Here is an 18,561-nt window from a genome sequence, read left to right on the forward strand (position 1 = left end):
ACAATATCAGTCAGTGTTCCACAGACAGAAAAACAGAACTGAGCAAATTTCTGCCTTTGTATTAAATTGATTTATTGAAACCAAATTCTGAAGTGAAAATCTGTGATGGCAGATATTATAACTACTGCTGAAAGACAAAAAACAAAAAAACAAGCCCTGGACGTTTTTCACCATTTTTTGTAAAGCGAAAGAGACGGTGTTGGTCTTTGTGATCAGTTGCCTAGCAACAGTGTTGTGTTAAACCACTCGAATGCTGAGCATATTGGATAATCACCTTTACACAGCTCATTAGTTCCATTTGAACAGACTCTGTGCTCTCCTCTCTGGGTTGACCGGCTCTCCGTACTAACAGCTGACAATATCGAGTTCTTCATTTCATCGTTTCCACGTATGAACTCTATCAGCCAGCGTCAGAGCTGCTGCTTCATCTGCTGCTGCAGAGTCACTGAGACTGAAGATGACTGTGCTGCTGTTTGTTCTGAGTGAGGAGTTTTGTTCTAAAGTGGCATTGTTACCATTTTTCTTTTGAAAATGTCCGATTGATTGATTTCGACAGAGAAGAGACAACGTTAAGAACAGATGTTATTAAGTTCTGACTGACACTTGTAGTCCAGGTGGGCTAAACTACCCCAGTTAGACCGTCCTGAAAACGTGAGTCTGGACTCGATGCTGCTCCGCCTTGTATCCAAAAATTAAAATCCAATCTGGACCAATCAGGACGTAAGCAGCCAATCAGGGACTGCGTTGTAGTTGATGATGTAAAACGCAGGTCGCAGCTTGCTAGAGTAAACACAGCAATAAGTGAAGTTACTGCAGAAATAAAGTCAATAACGTGTAAACAACAACAAGAGTTTGACATCACTGAGTTTCTCAGGGGAAAAGATGTTTTTTGGCGTTTTTGCACAGTGCTCATTTTGACAGCTATTTTAGATTCAGTCTTACTCTGAAGAGGAAATACTACGAAAATACTAGTTATGTTTATCCTTCATAGATTTAGTCCAGTTTTAGTCCACAAAAATTCAAAACATTCAAGTTAATGAAAAATCTAAACAGTTTAGTATTCAAAAACTCAAAATGTTTTAATTAGTGAAAAATGAAACGGTTTAGTCAAAGAAAATTTAAAATGTTGAAGGTAAAGAAAATTCAAAATGGTTTAGTCAACGAAAATCTATTTCTACCGTTACTGTCTAATGTTACAGCGTGTTTGTAACGTGTTCGTTACGCCGATTGGCTGACGGAGTTTGTCAAGTAGTCCCGTCCACTGGAAGTGTTTGGGGTGGATAAACCAGAAGCCGGCCAAATATAAACTCATTCATCGGCCACTGGTTGACAGGAAATGGTTTCATCAGCATTGATGCTGAACTGACTGCGGTCTGATTCTACGGTGGCCCTGAGAGCTCAACTCACTGCAAATTAAGAAAACATGCAATTACAGAGATTGACTGAAAGTTGCACCACAAGACAACAGAATCTGTTTCTAGGGGACACTAAAAAGTGATGCACACAGCCGGGACATGTTTGTTGTTGCCATGGTGTTTGGTTTGTGAAGTTATTGAAGTCTGTTTATCTGTCAGTGGGGAGTTTTTTGGATTATTGGTGAAGACGTTTTCTTGATTTGCTTGTGTTTTGTGTATTCTTGTGTGTTTTCTTAATTGGCAGTGCGTTGAGCCCTCGAGGCCACCGTCTGATTCAGGTGATAATTCAGTAATTTGGTCGACAGTCACTTCTGGGTAGACGGCTGGCAGTTGATTTGAATTGCGGAGAAATTTGAAATAGATGAACTTTACTTCTGTTGTCATTTTCAGCCGTTTAAAGAGGTGGTGGTCCGACAGACGTTTTGGGCCTAATTAAGTGATTTGTTCCAAACGTAGAGACGTGGTTATGATGCTGTAACTATGAAAAACCTGAACATATCGCAGGTAATTCTTAAACACAATCTTTAATTAAGCTGTTAGCAGGGGCGAAGCTAGACTCTCAGCTCCATTAATTTACCATTAATTTAATATATGCATAATGTGTCACTTGTTGAGCCAAGCAAGCTGATGTGTCTCCTAAAACATACAGTGAAGCCACTCTGTTGGCCAAACAGCAGCACTAAATAGCCTAGTGTTACCCAACTAACACAATGCCAATGGCCTCAAATAAGTTTTTCCTTTGTTTACTGAAAATGAAATGAGAAATAAAGCTTACTGCTCACAAAATGCTTCCCACAAATTCAGTCATGAGGACCAGGCCACCATGATTTCCCAACACCTGACATAGTAGAGCCCTCGTCTTTTTGAGAAATACAGGTCGCTGGTCTGTCGCTGATCTCCTCCTTTTTCAGACACTGAGGCTGCTGTCAGACCTAGAGTCGTCTCCTCTGGTCTGAATCAGGGACTCATGTTGTTCCAAAGTTGTATAATTGCCTAGAGTTGGTTCGTGTTCTCACGGCAGCATTTACAAGAGGACCAGATCAAATGCCTTGTGTGAAAAAGCTGCTCTTGATTGGTCAGAATTTCCATGTGGGAAAAATCCAGGAAGTAAAGCAAACGTTGAAGAAGAGTACACTTGCAAGATAAATGTGACACTCTCTAATGTCACAATGGAGGGACAACTACGCAGGTTGATTTTAGCGCTGCTCATCGTGGACTATATTGCTGTCATTGTTCATTTTAGTCAAAGCATACAGTTTGAAAACGAGGCGCGGCTCCAACTAGAAAACAATGTTTTGATGCATTGGATGTGCTGAATGTGCATATTAAGGCAGTACAGGAGGAGGTGCACATTAATAATCCTCCAGGACTGTAACATGCTCATGTCTAACCCAAACAATGTGTCATGTGACTGCAGTTGCTTCACATCCAGGTCAGAACATGTTCTCACCACAAACCAACCGCACCAGAGTTCCTTTGGAACCGGACTGAGACCACCTCTTCAAGAAGGTCTCAGTCTGGTTGTTTTGGTGAGTTTGATTGAACCAAACAGGGCAGGTGTGAACGCATCCAAAGTCCAGCGCTGTCTTTGAGCATGTTTGCTCTTTGCAGAAATGTGAAAAACCTAAACCCCTCTCCACTTCTCATATACAACAAGATGTAACTATTTTCTCTCGGTATCTCAGTTGTTCCTCATCTGCGTTTGCTCAGAGCTGTATAATTGTATGCAAGCGATGCAGAACTTTTCTACCCAGAAGTTACTGTTAACAAACATTGTCAATCGCTGTTTACGCCAACTGCTGTTCTGACCAAAGTTTAATGGCAACTTCACTTGTGTCAAGAAATACAAAGTATCACCACACGCCTCAAGTTCATAAATAGTTGGACATCGTTGGTTTTGGTCTTTCTTAAATTTACAACTTCAAGTTGACTTTTTTTCAAACAATGTTGGATCCAAATCATTTTTGAATACTCAGTTCTTGATTGTTTATTTTCGTGTAACAATTTACTTCAGAACAAAACTCTTCTTTTGCTGTAGCCATCATCTCATTGATTATTGTTATCATCTCCTCACACTGAAGTTATACTGGTTTGCTCATCACTGATCATTTTATAATTTCTTTGCTTTGATCATCATGGCTATGTAAAGAGGAACAACAGCCAATTGCTGGGTACTAGTGCCATTTGTAGGGAAAAACAACATGGTAGGTCAAAGTGTAAAAGATAATTTGGTACCTGATGTTATTTCATATTCCTGTTGGAATTTTTGTCCAAATATTTGACTGTTGTTCCTCCTTTATTCATCAGGTAATGAATGGAAATTAATGCAAGTGGAGGATTGCTGCGCAGTCGTCAGTAACAGGATACGTTTGCTGTTTTTCAGTCCAGACTGTGTTAAAATGTTGTTTTCCTTCACTAGTGTAGAAACTAATTCTGCTGCAGCTGATCACTGGACACAGTACAAACAGTTTTCCATCCATCGATCCATCCGCATGTCACAGCTGAGAAAAACTCCCTCCAGCTCCTCCTGGAGGACCCCAGGTGACCCTAGACCAGCTGGGACACATAGTCCCACCAGAATGTCCAAATGTTACCCATGGATGTCCTCCCAGTCTGTCATGCTTGGGACTTGTCCAGAGAAAGACTCCCATGAGAGATTCTTTCTAGGATTCTCCTGATAGTTCCTCTGACTATGAAGCATAAGTGATTTAATCTGGACCTCCTCCCGAATCATTAAAGTCCTTCCTTTATCAAGCAGGGTGACGTCAGCCGTCATGCTGACTCACTTCGTCCTTGCTGTTTTATGAACAATCTCTTTAAATCTTTGCATTATAGCTTAATGCCATCTACATGTTTAGGAGGAAAACACGGAATGGTGATTGTTTGGTCTGTGACGTAATAGGTCAACAGGAAAAAGGTCCAATACTAACAAGCTGAAAGGGGGCATATCTCCACCTATCGTAGAGGAGTTGCACATACTTGGCTCAATAAATGGATTCCCCTCCCGTGCTTGTATACTGGGACAAGGACAGTAGGCCAGTTCAGTGTCCTCATCCAGCTGGGACTGGAGCTTCACTTCACTGTGGATGGAAATGGACTGATTGAATCCAAAAAACTGTATTAATGCAGCAAAGAGGGATCACTCAAAGAAAAGGAGTTTGGTTCCAAAGACAATACTGAAGTGCGTGAAAATGAGTCAAACTATCATCTTCAGGCACTGAGTCTTTTCACCCTGAGAAAGGTGATAGTCTAAGAGCTAGTTATCAGTTCCAGGTCCATTATGTCCAAACATTGCCCGCAGCCCCTTAACTTTCAGCTTTTCTTTGATGAGACAACAAAGTGGTGATGGTTTCTAAGATGCTTTTTCTTTGACTATGGGAGTGACCTGACCGGTAGGTGCTCGCCTGTGAGCACCAATCTGAGCCTTTTCCAGGATCTGATCCTGGTATCAATGTGTTTCCATTAAAACGTCAAGCAAATTTTTAGCACACTTTTGAAATGTTGCAAAAAAGAAACATGAATAAGGCGTGTTTCCATCAACTGTTTTTAAGTGAATAAACTAGGCTACCCTAAGCATAGTTTGGTCAGAGGGTGGCAGTATAGGCCATGCTTTACACATGGCTGTATTCGACCAGTGAACAGAGCAGAAGAAGTAGAGGTAAAGAACTCAAAACAAAACAAGGTTGCAAAAAGGTCACCTTGGCCATCAATCCACCTATGAAAGAAAAATGGAAAGAGGTCTTTAATAATTTGTTTCAGTTGGGCAAGTTTTATTCTGAGGTGACCCCAGAATTGTGTCTCTGCTTCTTGCAGATGATGTCGTTCTGTTGGCATTATCACACCGTGACCTCTAGCATGCACTGTGACGGTTTGCAGCCGAGTGTAAAGGGGTTATGATGAGAGTCAGCACCTCCAAATCTGAGGTCATGGTTCTCTGACAGGAAACTGTGGATTGTTCCCTCTGGGTTGGGAGAGAGTTACTGCCTCAAGTGAAGGAGTTCAAGTATCTCAGGGTCTTGATCACAGGGAGGGTAGAATGGAGCACGAGATGGATTGGCGGTTTGGTGCTGTGTCTGCAGTGATGCCGGTGCTGCACCAAACATGTCATAGTGAAGAGGGAGCTGAGCCAGAAGACAAAGCTCTTGATTTACTGATTCACTGACGTCCCAACTCTCACCTATGGTCATGAGCTCTGGGTAGTGACTGAAAGAATGAGGTCACAGATACAAGCGTCTGAAATGAGTTTCCTCTGTAGGGTGTCTGGGCTCAGCCTTAGAGATAGGGGGAGGAGTCAGACATCTGGAGGGAGCTCGGAGTAGAGCCGCTGCTCCTTCACGTCGAAAGGCGTCGGTTGAGGTGGTTCAACATCTGATCAGGATCCTCCTGGGCGTTAGAGGTGTTCCAGGTACGTCCCACTGGTAGGAGGCCCCGGGGCAGACCCAGAACATGCTGGAGGGATCACATATCTTGTCTGGTCTGGGAACACCTCGGGGTCCTCCAGGAGGAGCTGGAAAGCGTTGCTGAGGAGAGGGACGTCTGGAATATTTTGCTCAACATTCTGCTGCTGAGACCCTGCTTCGGATAAACGGTTGAAAATGGATGGATGGGCAAGTTTTAATCGCTCTGACATGTCAGCTAGTATTGGCCACGTTTCGTGCCATCTGGAAACACAGACAAATTGAAAGAGTGATTCTAATGCACGGGAATACACCAAAGGCAAAAAAAACAGGTGATCAGTCGTGAATTAAATGCTGTGTCAGAATTTATTTGCAAAAGGTGTTTCCACATCCCGTTTATTTCTGTAACTCAAGCCCAGTGAACGTCTGCAGCACTTTTTCTCACCGAAACTATGTAGACTGGAAACTACATTTTAACAAGGTCTGGGTTGAAGAGCAGTGAACTTGTCCTTTATAGACCCATTACATGCCTGACAGAAGTAGAGTACTTGTAATGATGTTGCTATCTTCACCATGGTAACACCTAGTTCCCTTTTATCCCTCATTACTATCATCCCCGTAGAAACCCTGTAAACTTGGCAGTATTAAAACTGAACGAGCAGGGCCTGTTGGACAAATTGAAAAACAGATGGTGGTATGACAAGGGAGAGTGCGGCATCGGGGGAGGGGACTCCAAGGTCAGATCACCGTAACCCCCAACGGGTAACGACAGGCAATGACACACCAGGGTAACCGGCAACAACCCAAAACTTAAATATCAAGCATAAAACACTCCGGATGGCACCGCTGAAACTACCCGAAACTATTGTTTGGTGTTTTTCACAGCTGTAGAAAGACTGGTTCAACTCTGGGATAGGAGGTGATTTGATCCATCATTTGATTCACTCTTAGGCCTTGTTGATATCCCACCTTCTGATCCAGGGGCTATTTTATATAACAAACTTAGAGAGAATAATCCTACCTTAAAACGGTCCACTGTTTTAATTACTGTTTGATTACTGTTTTATCAATGGGAACAACACCAAGTCTGTTCAAACAGGTGAACAAACTGGAGCTGTGGATGGTGATTCAGAAATCGACAGAGGACAGCTGGTTTCACCAGATTTACAATTTGCAGTATTTACAGAAGCACTGAGAGGCAGGCAATGTAGGCTAAATCCTGTTTACCTCCAACGTACGAGATGTCTCCTACATACGAGATATTATCTCCTGTATCTGGGATGTCACCTCCCATGTACAAGACATCTCGTGCATATGGGATGTTATCTTGTACGTATGGGATATTGTCTCCTACTTACAGGATGTTATCTTCTATGTATGAGATATTATCTTCTACGTATAGTATGTTATCGTCTACATACAGCAATTTCTCCTTTACATAGGGGATGCTATCTCCTACTTACAGGATGTTATCTCCTATGTATGGGAGGTTATCTCCTGCAGAGGAGATAAACCTTAAGGCCATTTCAAGAATGAGAAAAACGAACAGAATGAAGCACTTTGTGCACTATACAAACAAGGGCGTTAAAATATTCGGCCAAAATCGGCGTAAACAAAAAGTATTACAATCTCACTTAACGAACTTCAAACATCCACTGTAAAACAAAATGAACCTGGGCCGTGGCGCCGTGAGGAGAACCACTCGCCCACAATGTTAAAGTTGCTATGCTCGAACATACGCAGTCTGCTTAGCAAGCAAGCAAGAGAGAAATATTGATTCACGTTTTTCTCCACACCAAAGCCACCGTTACAACACCACAAGAAATCTCTGATTAGCCCACTGCACGCACTTCAAATACTCGCCAACAGGACGGTTCTGCTCAGCTGTTTCAGCGCTGTGGCTCACACCACTGTTTTTTTTTTTTACCCTGCTCCTCAGGCCTTCTGTAAATAAAGGATCACGTCCTTTTGATATAATTTAAAAGTCTCACTAATTAAAACAAACAAACCACTGTGTTAAAGATGCAATTTGGGAAAGACAAACATTTGTGGAACAGGACTCTACCACAACTCTTTCCCAAAAACAGCCCTGGGTGCACTGGTGGAGACATATTTATATTATTATAGATATATGGGCGTCATGTAAGTGGTCATTTCTACAGCAAAGGAGGATCCAGGGCTTTACATGGAGTTATTTATTTTGCTGTCAACTGACTGAGCCACAATAACTGACAATGAATCAGGGCTAGCCTGTTAGTAAAATACCCCCTCTGATCATCTTACCTCTGGAGCCAGTTCCTTGCTTATGGACACTGTCGACTCCATCCAGGCCTTCAGCTGCTCTCCACCACAAAAGATTACAGATGACATGTTTCCTGGTTTTTGGACCGCAGACTGTTTCGTTCTGTGATCCCAAAGGTCCCGGAGTGTTTTCAGCTCTTGCCGGTTACCCAAAGTGATATAGTAATACACATCTCGCACGTAGGGAGTCAGGCCAAACCAAGCTAGATGGAGTATTAATGCATATCACTTTGACGCTAACATTTACCAAAGCATTTTTCTGTGTGATTGTGCCTGTTTTATGTTTTTCTTTCTGTTGTTGTTGAGGTGTTCTCTGTAGTGTACCACAGCGACTGTACTGCAAATGCCAGTTTTGCTAAAATCATTGCTGCCGCTGCTGCTGCTGCTGCTGCTGCTGCTGTAGCCTCCGCAGCCCTGTTGCTGTGCAGCTGAACAATAACATAAGATAACATGGAGGTGCATAATGTTATTTATGTTATTTCCAACCCCCCCCCCTTCCCCCCCTTCCTCACATGGTTCTGTGAAGAATCCCAGTAAACCTAGCAGTACTGAAGCTCAATGAACAAGCCGTCTTAGACAAGTTGAAAAACAAGTGGTGGTATGACAAGGGGGAGTGTGGACACAAGGACTCCGGCAGAAAGGTCAGTTCTTGAGGTTGCTCGGCCTGGTCCCGAGGTCATGTGTTGGTTTACCCCACCCCACCATACCCTCATCAGACCCACACCCCAAATACCCCGAACCTCAGCAGCTACACTCTGAAAAGAAAAACAAACGTTTCTGTCCACTTCAGTTTGTCAGCTTTTTTTTTTCTTGTAGAGAAAGTAGTGACTAAGATGTGACTCTTTTTCTGTGAGTGTGGGCCCATTGAAAGGCTGTGACCCTGTCAGAGGCCGAAGCCTGCACTGAAACAGATCTGCAGTCTAAAACAAAGCATCATGATGGTTCCTCTGTTTGGACAGCTGTTTCTGCCACCAGGTGTTGAACTTTAATTTGGTACATAACATGAAATGTTATTATTGTTATTAATGTCCATATTTCAAGTTATATATTCTTTAACCAGAGCGAGCAGTCAGATGCAGCTTGCAACAGGTTACTGTTTGAAAACATGCAAACTTGGCCCCTCCTCCTGACACTGCCTGAAGTCGTCGAAATCCGGCGCTTGGGCAGTGACTTGAGCATTGCCATTACTGTTTAACGGCGTCAGGGGGAAACGCAGCGGGACAAGGACAAACATTAGGGTGGCTAAAGTCCAACTGGGGCGGGTGGGAGGGGTGGTGGACGGGTCCAACAACCACCGACTTTGACCCGAGAGAGCGGTTTTTGCGTCCTGTAAGTCTGTAAAGCCAAACCCTGTTATTTTTCCTAAACCCAACCACGTGTGTTTGTTGCTGAAGGAAGAAAAAAACATTGATTCCCGTGTTGTACCAACTGTATGTAAACGTTAAATTTCCTGTGAACACAGAAGTGTATTTTGACTTTTTTTTTTTTTAATATGAGACAAGGTTGGAGTGAGGATGTGCTGCAATCACTGGAAGCGACTGTACTTTTGTAGGAATGTTACATTGTTGTAATTAAAAAGCCGATACTTTAGCAAGCTAACTAAGCTAACCACTGGCACCTACCCGTCCAACAGGAAACAGGCCACCTCTGAATCGCTCTTCATTCGTCCTCACCCCTGATGTACTCTCACCCTGGAACAAGCTCTGTCCACTCCCAGATTCGCCTTCCTATATTTGCGTTTTTTGTTTGTTTTGTTTTTTTGTTTTTTTCTGGAGCTGTGTCCATGATATTCAAGGCTTCCTCTTAGATGCGTGCTGCTTACGGTCTGGTGCCTGGTGATTACCTTTTTTATAAAGTCCTGACCTCACCTGTGTACTGTCCCCAGGAGCACCCTGACCACGGCCAGCAAAGGGAAGATCCTGCAAAGTTTACCTTTTAAAGTCATCAATAAATCAAAATATATGTTTTTATAAGATACGATAAGATACAGCAGGGAAATTTGCAACATCACAGCAGTAAAGGGACAGAGTGCAGACAGGAAGCATCAATAGAACAAAACCTAAAGCAACATACACTGCTCAAAAAATGAAGGGAACATTATCTATCTATCTATCTATATTTATATCACACATCAGATCTTGATGAACAAATTATTCCAATGTAAAATCTTTACTGAGAACAAAGTGATGTAACAACAGTCAGTGGAAACCAAAACCATCGACCCACTGTGGGCAGGATTCAAAATCAGAGTGAAACATGTAAATCACAGGCTGATCCAACGTGTGTGACTTTATCACATCAGCTCATCATGTGACTCAGTAGTGTGTTCGGCCCCCGCCTGCCTGTATGACCTCCTGATGAGTCAGAGGATGGTGTCCTGGAACCCAGGGCCCTCAGCACCAGGAGGAACCCAGGGCCCTCAGCACCAGGAGGAACCCAGGGCCCTCAGCACCATGAGGAACCCAGGGCCCTCTGCACCAGGAGGAACCCAGGGCCCTCAGCACCAGGAGGAACCCAGGGCCCACTGCACCAGGAGGAACCCAGGGCCCTCAGCACCAGGAGGAACCCAGGGCCCACTGCACCAGGAGGAACCCAGGGCCCTCAGCACCAGGAGGAACCCAGGGCCCTCAGCACCAGGAGGAACCCAGGGCCCTCAGCACCAGGAGGAACCCAGGGCCCACTGCACCAGGAGGAACCCAGGGCCCTCTGCACCAGGAGGAACCCAGGGCCCACTGCACCAGGAGGAGCCCAGGGCCCTCAGCACCAGGAGGAACCCAGGGCCCACTGCACCAGGAGGAGCCCAGGGCCCTCAGCACCAGGAGGAACCCAGGGCCCACTGCACCAGGAGGAACCCAGGGCCCTCAGCACCAGGAGGAACCCAGGGCCCTCAGCACCAGGAGGAACCCAGGGCCCACTGCACCAGGAGGAACCCAGGACCCTCAGCACCAGGAGGAACCCAGGGCCCACTGCACCAGGTGGAACCCAGGGCCCTCAGCACCAGGAGGAACCCAGGGCCCTCAGCACCAGGAGGAACCCAGGGCCCACTGCACCAGGAGGAGCCCAGGGCCCTCTGCACCAGGAGGAACCCAGGGCCCACTGCACCAGGAGGAACCCAGGGCCCTCTGCACCAGGAGGAACCCAGGGCCCACTGCACCAGGAGGAACCCAGGGCCCACTGCACCAGGAGGAACCCAGGGCCCTCAGCACCAGGAGGAACCCAGGGCCCACTGCACCAGGAAGAACCCAGGGCCCTCTGCACCAGGAGGAACCCAGTGCCCTCTGCACCAGGAGGAACCCAGGGTCCACTGCACCAGGAGGAACCCAGGGCCCTCTGTACCAGGAGGAACCCAGTGCCTACTGCACCAGGAGGAACCTAGGGCCCTCTGCACTAGGAGGAACCCAGGGCCCTCTCCACCAGGAGGAACCCAGGGCCCACTGCACCAGGAGGAACCCAGGGCCCTCTGCACCAGGAGGAACCCAGTGCCCACTGCACCAGGAGGAACCCAGGGCCCACTGCACCAGGAGGAACCCAGGGCCCTCAGCACCAGGAGGAACCCAGGGCCCACTGCACCAGGAGGAACCCAGGACCCTCAGCATCAGGAGGAACCCAGGGCCCACTGCACCAGGAGGAACCCAGGGCCCTCAGCACCAGGAGGAACCCAGGGCCCTCAGCACCAGGAGGAACCCAGGGCCCACTGCACCAGGAGGAGCCCAGGGTCCTCTGCACCAGGAGGAACCCAGGGCCCACTGCACCAGGAGGAACCCAGGGCCCACTGCACCAGGAGGAACCCAGGGCCCTCTGCACCAGGAGGAACCCAGGGCCCACTGCACCAGGAAGAACCCAGGGCCCACTGCACCAGGAGGAACCCAGGGCCCTCTGCACCAGGAGGAACCCAGTGCCCTCTGCACCAGGAGGAACCCAGGGCCCACTGCACCAGGAGGAACCCAGGGCCCTCTGTACCAGGAGGAACCCAGTGCCCACTGCACCAGGAGGAACCTAGGGCCCTCTGCACCAGGAGGAACCCAGGGCCCTCTCCACCAGGAGGAACCCAGGGCCCACTGCACCAGGAGGAACCCAGGGCCCTCTGCACCAGGAGGAACCCAGTGCCCACTGCACCAGGAGGAACCCAGGGCCCACTGCACCAGGAGGAACCCAGGGCCCTCTGCACCAGGAGGAACCCAGTGCCCACTGCACCAGGAGGAACCCAGGGCCCACTGCACCAGGAGGAACCCAGGGCCCTCAGCACCAGGAGGAACCCAGGGCCCACTGCACCAGGAGGAACCCAGGACCCTCAGCACCAGGAGGAACCCAGGGCCCACTGCACCAGGAGGAACCCAGGGCCCTCTCCACCAGGAGGAACCCAGGGCCCACTGCACCAGGAGGAACCCAGGGCCCTCTGCACCAGGAGGAACCCAGGGCCCTCTGCACCAGGAGGAACCAAGGGCCCACTGCACCAGGAGGAACCCAGGGCCCTCTGCACCAGGAGGAACCCAGTGCCCACTGCACCAGGAGGAACCCAGGGCCCTCTGCACCAGGAGGAACCCAGGGCCCACTGCACCAGGAGGAACCCAGTGCCCACTGCACCAGGAGGAACCCAGTGCCCACTGCACCAGGAGGAACCCAGGGCCCTCTGCACCAGGAGGAACCCAGGGCCCACTGCACCAGGAGGAACCCAGGGCCCTCTGCACCAGGAGGAACCCAGGGCCCTCTGCACCAGGAGGAACCCAGGGCCCTCTCCACCAGGAGGAACCCAGAGTCCACTGCACCAGGAGGAACCCAGGGCCCACTCCACCAGGAGGAACCCAGGGCCCTCTGCACCAGGAGGAACCCAGGGCCCTCTGCACCAGGAGGAACCCAGGGCCCACTGCACCAGGAGGAACCCAGGGCCCACTGCACCAGGAGGAACCCAGGGCCCTCTGCACCAGGAGGAACCCAGGGCCCACTGCACCAGGAGGAACCCAGGGCCCTCTGTACCAGGAGGAACCCAGTGCCCACTGCACCAGGAGGAACCTAGGGCCCTCTGCACCAGGAGGAACCCAGGGCCCTCTCCACCAGGAGGAACCCAGGGCCCTCTGCACCAGGAGGAACCCAGGGCCCTCTGCACCAGGAGGAACCCAGGGCCCTCTGCACCAGGAGGAACCAAGGGTCCACTGCACCAGGAGGAACCCAGGGCCCTCTGCACCAGGAGGAACCCAGTGCCCACTGCACCAGGAGGAACCCAGGGCCCTCTGCACCAGGAGGAACCCAGGGCCCACTGCACCAGGAGGAACCCAGTGCCCACTGCACCAGGAGGAACCCAGTGCCCACTGCACCAGGAGGAACCCAGGGCCCTCTGCACCAGGAGGAACCCAGGGCCCACTGCACCAGGAGGAACCCAGGGCCCTCTGCACCAGGAGGAACCCAGGGCCCTCTGCACCAGGAGGAACCCAGGGCCCTCTCCACCAGGAGGAACCCAGGGCCCTCTGCACCAGGAGGAATCCAGGGCCCTCTGCACCAGGAGGAACCCAGGGCCCACTGCACCAGGAGGAACCCAGGGCCCTCTGCACCAGGAGGAACCCAGGGCCCACTGCACCAGGAGGAACCCAGGGCCCTCAGCACCAGGAGGAACCCAGGGCCCACTGTACCAGGAGGAACCCAGGGCCCTCTGCACCAGGAGGAACCCAGTGCCCACTGCACCAGGAGGAACCCAGTGCCCACTGCACCAGGAGGAACCCAGGGTTGGACTGTGAGCACAGGTCCCACTGGAGGACGTGGGGCCCTCATGCCACCCTCATGGAGTCTGTTTCTGACAGTGTGGTCAGAAACATGCACACCAGTAGCCTGCTGGAGGTCATGTTGTAGGGCTCTGGCAGTGCTCCTCCTGTTCCTCCTCACACAAAGGAGCAGATAGCGGTCCTGCTGCTGGGTTGATGCCCTTCTACGGCCCTGTCCAGCTCTCCTGGTGTAACGGCCGGTCTCCTGGTATCTGGTATCAACCTGATTGGGCTGCAGGTGCCGCCTCATGCTACCAGTAGTGCCAAGGACACTAGCAGAAGACCAAACTAGAGAAGAATCAGTCAGGAAGGATCAGGAGAGAGCAACTGTCTGTGGACACCACATGTAAAACCATTTCCTGTTTGTCTCTTTGATTTGACCCAAAGCAGCTGAAACTGATTCACAATCACTGGATTGAAGTTTGACTGACTTCCTGTCAGACTGTGACTAATAAGGGTTCCCTTCAGATTTTTGAGCAGTGTATTTCCTGGTGAGATATGAGAGGAGCTGATGTTTTAAGACAGCAAATAAAACTATTTCTAAAAGTTTGAATTCGACCAAATTTAAGTTCAATACCTGCCGGCACTAAAATCTGCATCTATGATTAACATTATATTCATTTGTTGAAGAGGTTTTTGTTTTCAGAGTGTAATCCTGCTGCTCAGTGGACCGTTCTGAAGAGCTGGAGGATAAATCAAACACACAGTCCTCTGATGGCACGTGGAAACCTCATGACTTCAGTCTGTACTCAGACTCAGAGGCTGTCCAACGCTAACTCTGTGACTCTGAGTACATGTTCTGAACTTTGTGCCCCTAAAAACTTCTCTTTCCAGACTCTGTGTATGCTCAGATACATTTATGTAAATTGATGAGAAAATGAGCCGGGCTTTAACCCGCTCTCACAAAGCAGACTTTTTTGGAGATAAGGGGTTTTCATGTCTCCAGATCAGATTTGTTCAGAGGCTTTTCTCCGCTCAGCCATCCTTCTGTTCTCCAGAATATTCTGTGGTCAGCACAGTTCACTGTGAAGCAGCCGCAGACAGACGGACGGACGGACAGACAGACGGACGGATGGAGGGACTGGAAAATTTGACTTTTTACATCACTTTTAAATTCAAATCCCGACTTTCTGAGGATGCCACATTTACTTTTATATTGTTAGAGGTTTTTTTTTTTTTTTTTTTTTGCTTTTGTTTTGTTTTTGTCTTTCGGGAGAGAAGGAATTAATCTGCCTGGAGAAGAAGCTCCAGATTTTTAGGTTTACATGTCGAATGTAAAAAGTCAGATTTTCAAAACCACAGAAATATATTCCTCTCTCTGTTTACGGCTGCCGACCAACACTTGATGAATTTGACGCTACTGACCACAGCTTTACCACCCTCCTCTTCCTCCCTGCGCACGCACACACACACACACACACACACACATACACACACACACACACTCTGATGCTTTTGTGTCCAATCTGTCACGTCCCTCCTGTTTCCTGTGAACTTGCTGTGTAACAGACCGTCACCAACAAACTAACAAACCTTCATCAGTCTGTCGTCAGTGAGGAGAAAAGACTTAAAGTCAGACTGAAACTGAAACTGCAGCAATGAGACAAACCACAGAGACGTCAGGAAATTATATATGTGTGTGTGTGTGTGTGTGTGTGTTTGTGTGTGTGCGCGCACAATAGAATTAAATACAACAGAAGAAACAAAAATATCGCTATGGTATATTGTAAAACGATGAACAGTAATATCAACAGGAAACTAAAAAAGAGGAAACTAGAAAAATGTAAAATTCAGGAAACTGCAAAGGGGAACTACAGCATACTAAATCAATTAACTGCAAGAAAAAACAACAAACTACAGGAAAGGGAACTACAAATAACTAAAATGCAGGAAACTACAGAAAACTATAAGAAACTTAACTTCAGGAACCTACAAAGAGAGAAAATACAGGAAACTATAACAAAATAAACTACAGGAAAACAAAAACAAAAAAGGAAACAAACCTTTAGAAAACTACCACAAAATAAACTATGGGAAACTACAAAAAAGAAGGAAAACTTAAAAAAGGAAACTTAAAGCTCAGTCAACCATAGCAAACTACTGGAAAAGGAAACAACACGAAACTACCAGAAAACTAAATAACAGGAAACTACCAAAAAATTAAACTACTACAAAAAGAAACTTCAGGAAATTACCTCCAAGGAAACTAGAAGAAAGGGAAACTTACAACTCAGTAAACTGCACAAAACTACTTTAAAGAAAACTATAGGACACTACACAAAAGGAAACAACTAAAAAATGAGACTACACAAAACTACAAGAAACCCAAATTACAGGAAACTACTAAATAAGGGAAACTGCTACAATAGGAAACTACTGAAAAGTAAAGGCAACTACAAGAACATAAACTATACAAAAAGTCAACAAGAAAATGGAACTGCAAATACAGTAAACTACAAAAATGGCACTACAAGAAACTACAGGAAATTACGGAAAATTTAACTGCTAAAAAGGAAACTACATACATCTACCAATAAGTAAAGTACCAGTGGGAAAAAATAAACTACAGAAAGCTACAAAAACAAAACTACAGGAAAACCAAATTACAGGAAACTACTAAGTAAGGGAAAGTGCTACAATAGGAAACTACCAAAAAGTAAAGTAAAGGCAACTACAAGAACATAAACTATACAAAAAAGGAAACTCAACCAGAAAATGAAACTGCAAATACAGTAAACTACAAAAAGAAAACTACAGGAAACCACAAAAATGGAACTACAGGAAACTACCAAAGTAGATTACAGGAAACTACAGGAAATGTAACTACTAAAAAGGAAACTACATACATCTACCAACAAGTAAAGTACCGGTGGAAAAAATAAACTACAGGAAACTACAAAAAATGAAACTACAAAAACAGTTAACTAAGGAGGAGACTCTGGACAGTTTGTACTTTAAAAGTCATATTTACTTTGACTTGATGTTTTCAACTGATGTGATTTTCAGTCAACAGCGATATTAAAACAAACAAACAAACAGCCTGATTTCAGTCTGACTTTAACGTGTCTTTTAGTGAAATCAGCAGAATGTGATTGGCTGAGGGTTACTGTGACAGTTTGGAGAGGACAGCTCACTGATAGGCTCTCCCAAACTTCACCACACTTCCTGTTGAAGAGAAGCCCCACCCACTAGGAGTGCTGTTTTTCTTTATGGATTTATTTTAAACAGACTGCATGCTATTGGATGAGAGAGAGCTAAGCCACGCCCACCAAAACTGAGTGATGCATGTGACAGAAAAACAATCAGTGATGTCATGAGTAACAAAAACGCAGCAACCAATCAGATCCCCCCTTTTTCTTAAAGAAAGATGTAAAACTTTATTTCTTTTGTACGAGTTGACAGAAGTTACGTAACGACAGTGAAGAACAGCACGGATGTTATTTTATTTACACTGAATATAACTGTGACTCTGTGAACCGGTGGGTGAAGAAACTTTATTTAAAGCCAGTTAATTAACAAAAACAATCCGTCTGTAGAGATGAGTTCTTTCTTTGTGTTCCTTCACTCTGTTTGCATTCCTGTGCATGAAACTGCATGTGACACATATATTAATATGGATTAGCAAAGGCTGCGACTGGAGGCGATGGTGGAGGTCATTTACCCTCAGCAGAGATGAACATTAAAGGGGAACTCCACCAATTTTACATCAAGTTGGTAAACTTGAAACAGATGATCAAATCAAGTTAACTGTAAATCTTGTGCAGCTTTCAGCATATAGTACAAGTCATGCTCCAAATATGCTGGTTACTGCATTTCCCATAATGCAGCTGAATTTATAGCATTTGTTTACCCCTGTTCTATATTCCTGTTTTCATTTTTCTTTAGAGGATATCCTAAATGTTTCTGAAGACAGAAACTCTCCTGGATGATGTTACAATCGCACAGCTTTATTTTACTGACCGCTTTCATTTTTAATGTATTTTTTATTTAATTTTAATTTTATTAATTTGATTTATTTATTTATTTATTTATTTATTTATTCATTTTTATTTTAATTATTCCAACCTTGTTTCTGGGATATGATATTTGCTTAAGCATGGTGAAGGTATCTAAATACTACAATACCCATGAGTCCCTGGACCTGTTTCTAAGAAACTGGTAAAGACAAAAAAACAAACAAACAAACAAAAAAAACTTGAACTTAAACTATTGTTGAATTTTTGAATTCAAACCAAAATTCCAAACCAAAAAGTAAGATTGGCTTCCTGTGACATCATCCATCCACTGAGTGAGAGCATACGGGTCGGCCAGTCTGGTCCCGTTGGTCAGTGTTTACTTATTCAAGTAACACTGGCGGTCCCGGAGAGTGAGTGACCTGACATGGTGCGTTGGTAAATTCAGTCTGACGCTCTACACTAACATGAGAGCCCTGTTGGTGGAAGAAACGCAGCGTTATATTTCTACATGAATGAACCAACGGTTAAGTTAATCACACATTCACTCCGCTCGGCGCTCTGCTGCTCCGTCTCCACAGACAGAGTGTCCAGAGTGCGCTCTGCCACTCTGAGAGTGCGCTGCTCTGGATAACCCAACGCTACATTCAGACAGCGCTCCCAATTTATCAACGCTCCAGTTTGTGTCAGAGTGCGCTCCCACACTCACAATGAGTGTTTCTGAACGCACCACTCACATCAT

General features: G+C 46.4%; 1 protein-coding gene across 4 annotated transcripts in view; it reads left to right on the top strand.

Moving 5' to 3' along the window:
* The window catches only part of LOC117269255 (glutamate receptor 1-like), a 121,847-nt gene that overhangs the window by 89,546 nt on the left and 13,740 nt on the right, over nt 1-18,561 (top strand). Inside the window, exons 16-17 of one of the 4 annotated variants that reach the window (XM_078172677.1) lie at nt 6,435-6,574; nt 8,640-8,740. The exons of 1 other annotated variant lie outside the window; for it this stretch is intronic. In XM_078172677.1, the coding sequence (XP_078028803.1) occupies nt 6,435-6,564 (130 nt within the window). In that variant the 3' untranslated portion in view covers nt 6,565-6,574; nt 8,640-8,740. Of the gene's footprint in view, nt 1-6,434; nt 6,575-8,639; nt 8,755-18,561 lie in introns of those variants that run through there. 2 more of the 4 variants (XM_078172675.1, XM_078172676.1) reach the window with 2 other exon arrangements.

The sequence above is a fragment of the Epinephelus lanceolatus genome, chromosome 11, assembly GCF_041903045.1.
Source record: "Epinephelus lanceolatus isolate andai-2023 chromosome 11, ASM4190304v1, whole genome shotgun sequence".
Lineage (NCBI taxonomy): Eukaryota > Metazoa > Chordata > Actinopteri > Perciformes > Serranidae > Epinephelus > Epinephelus lanceolatus.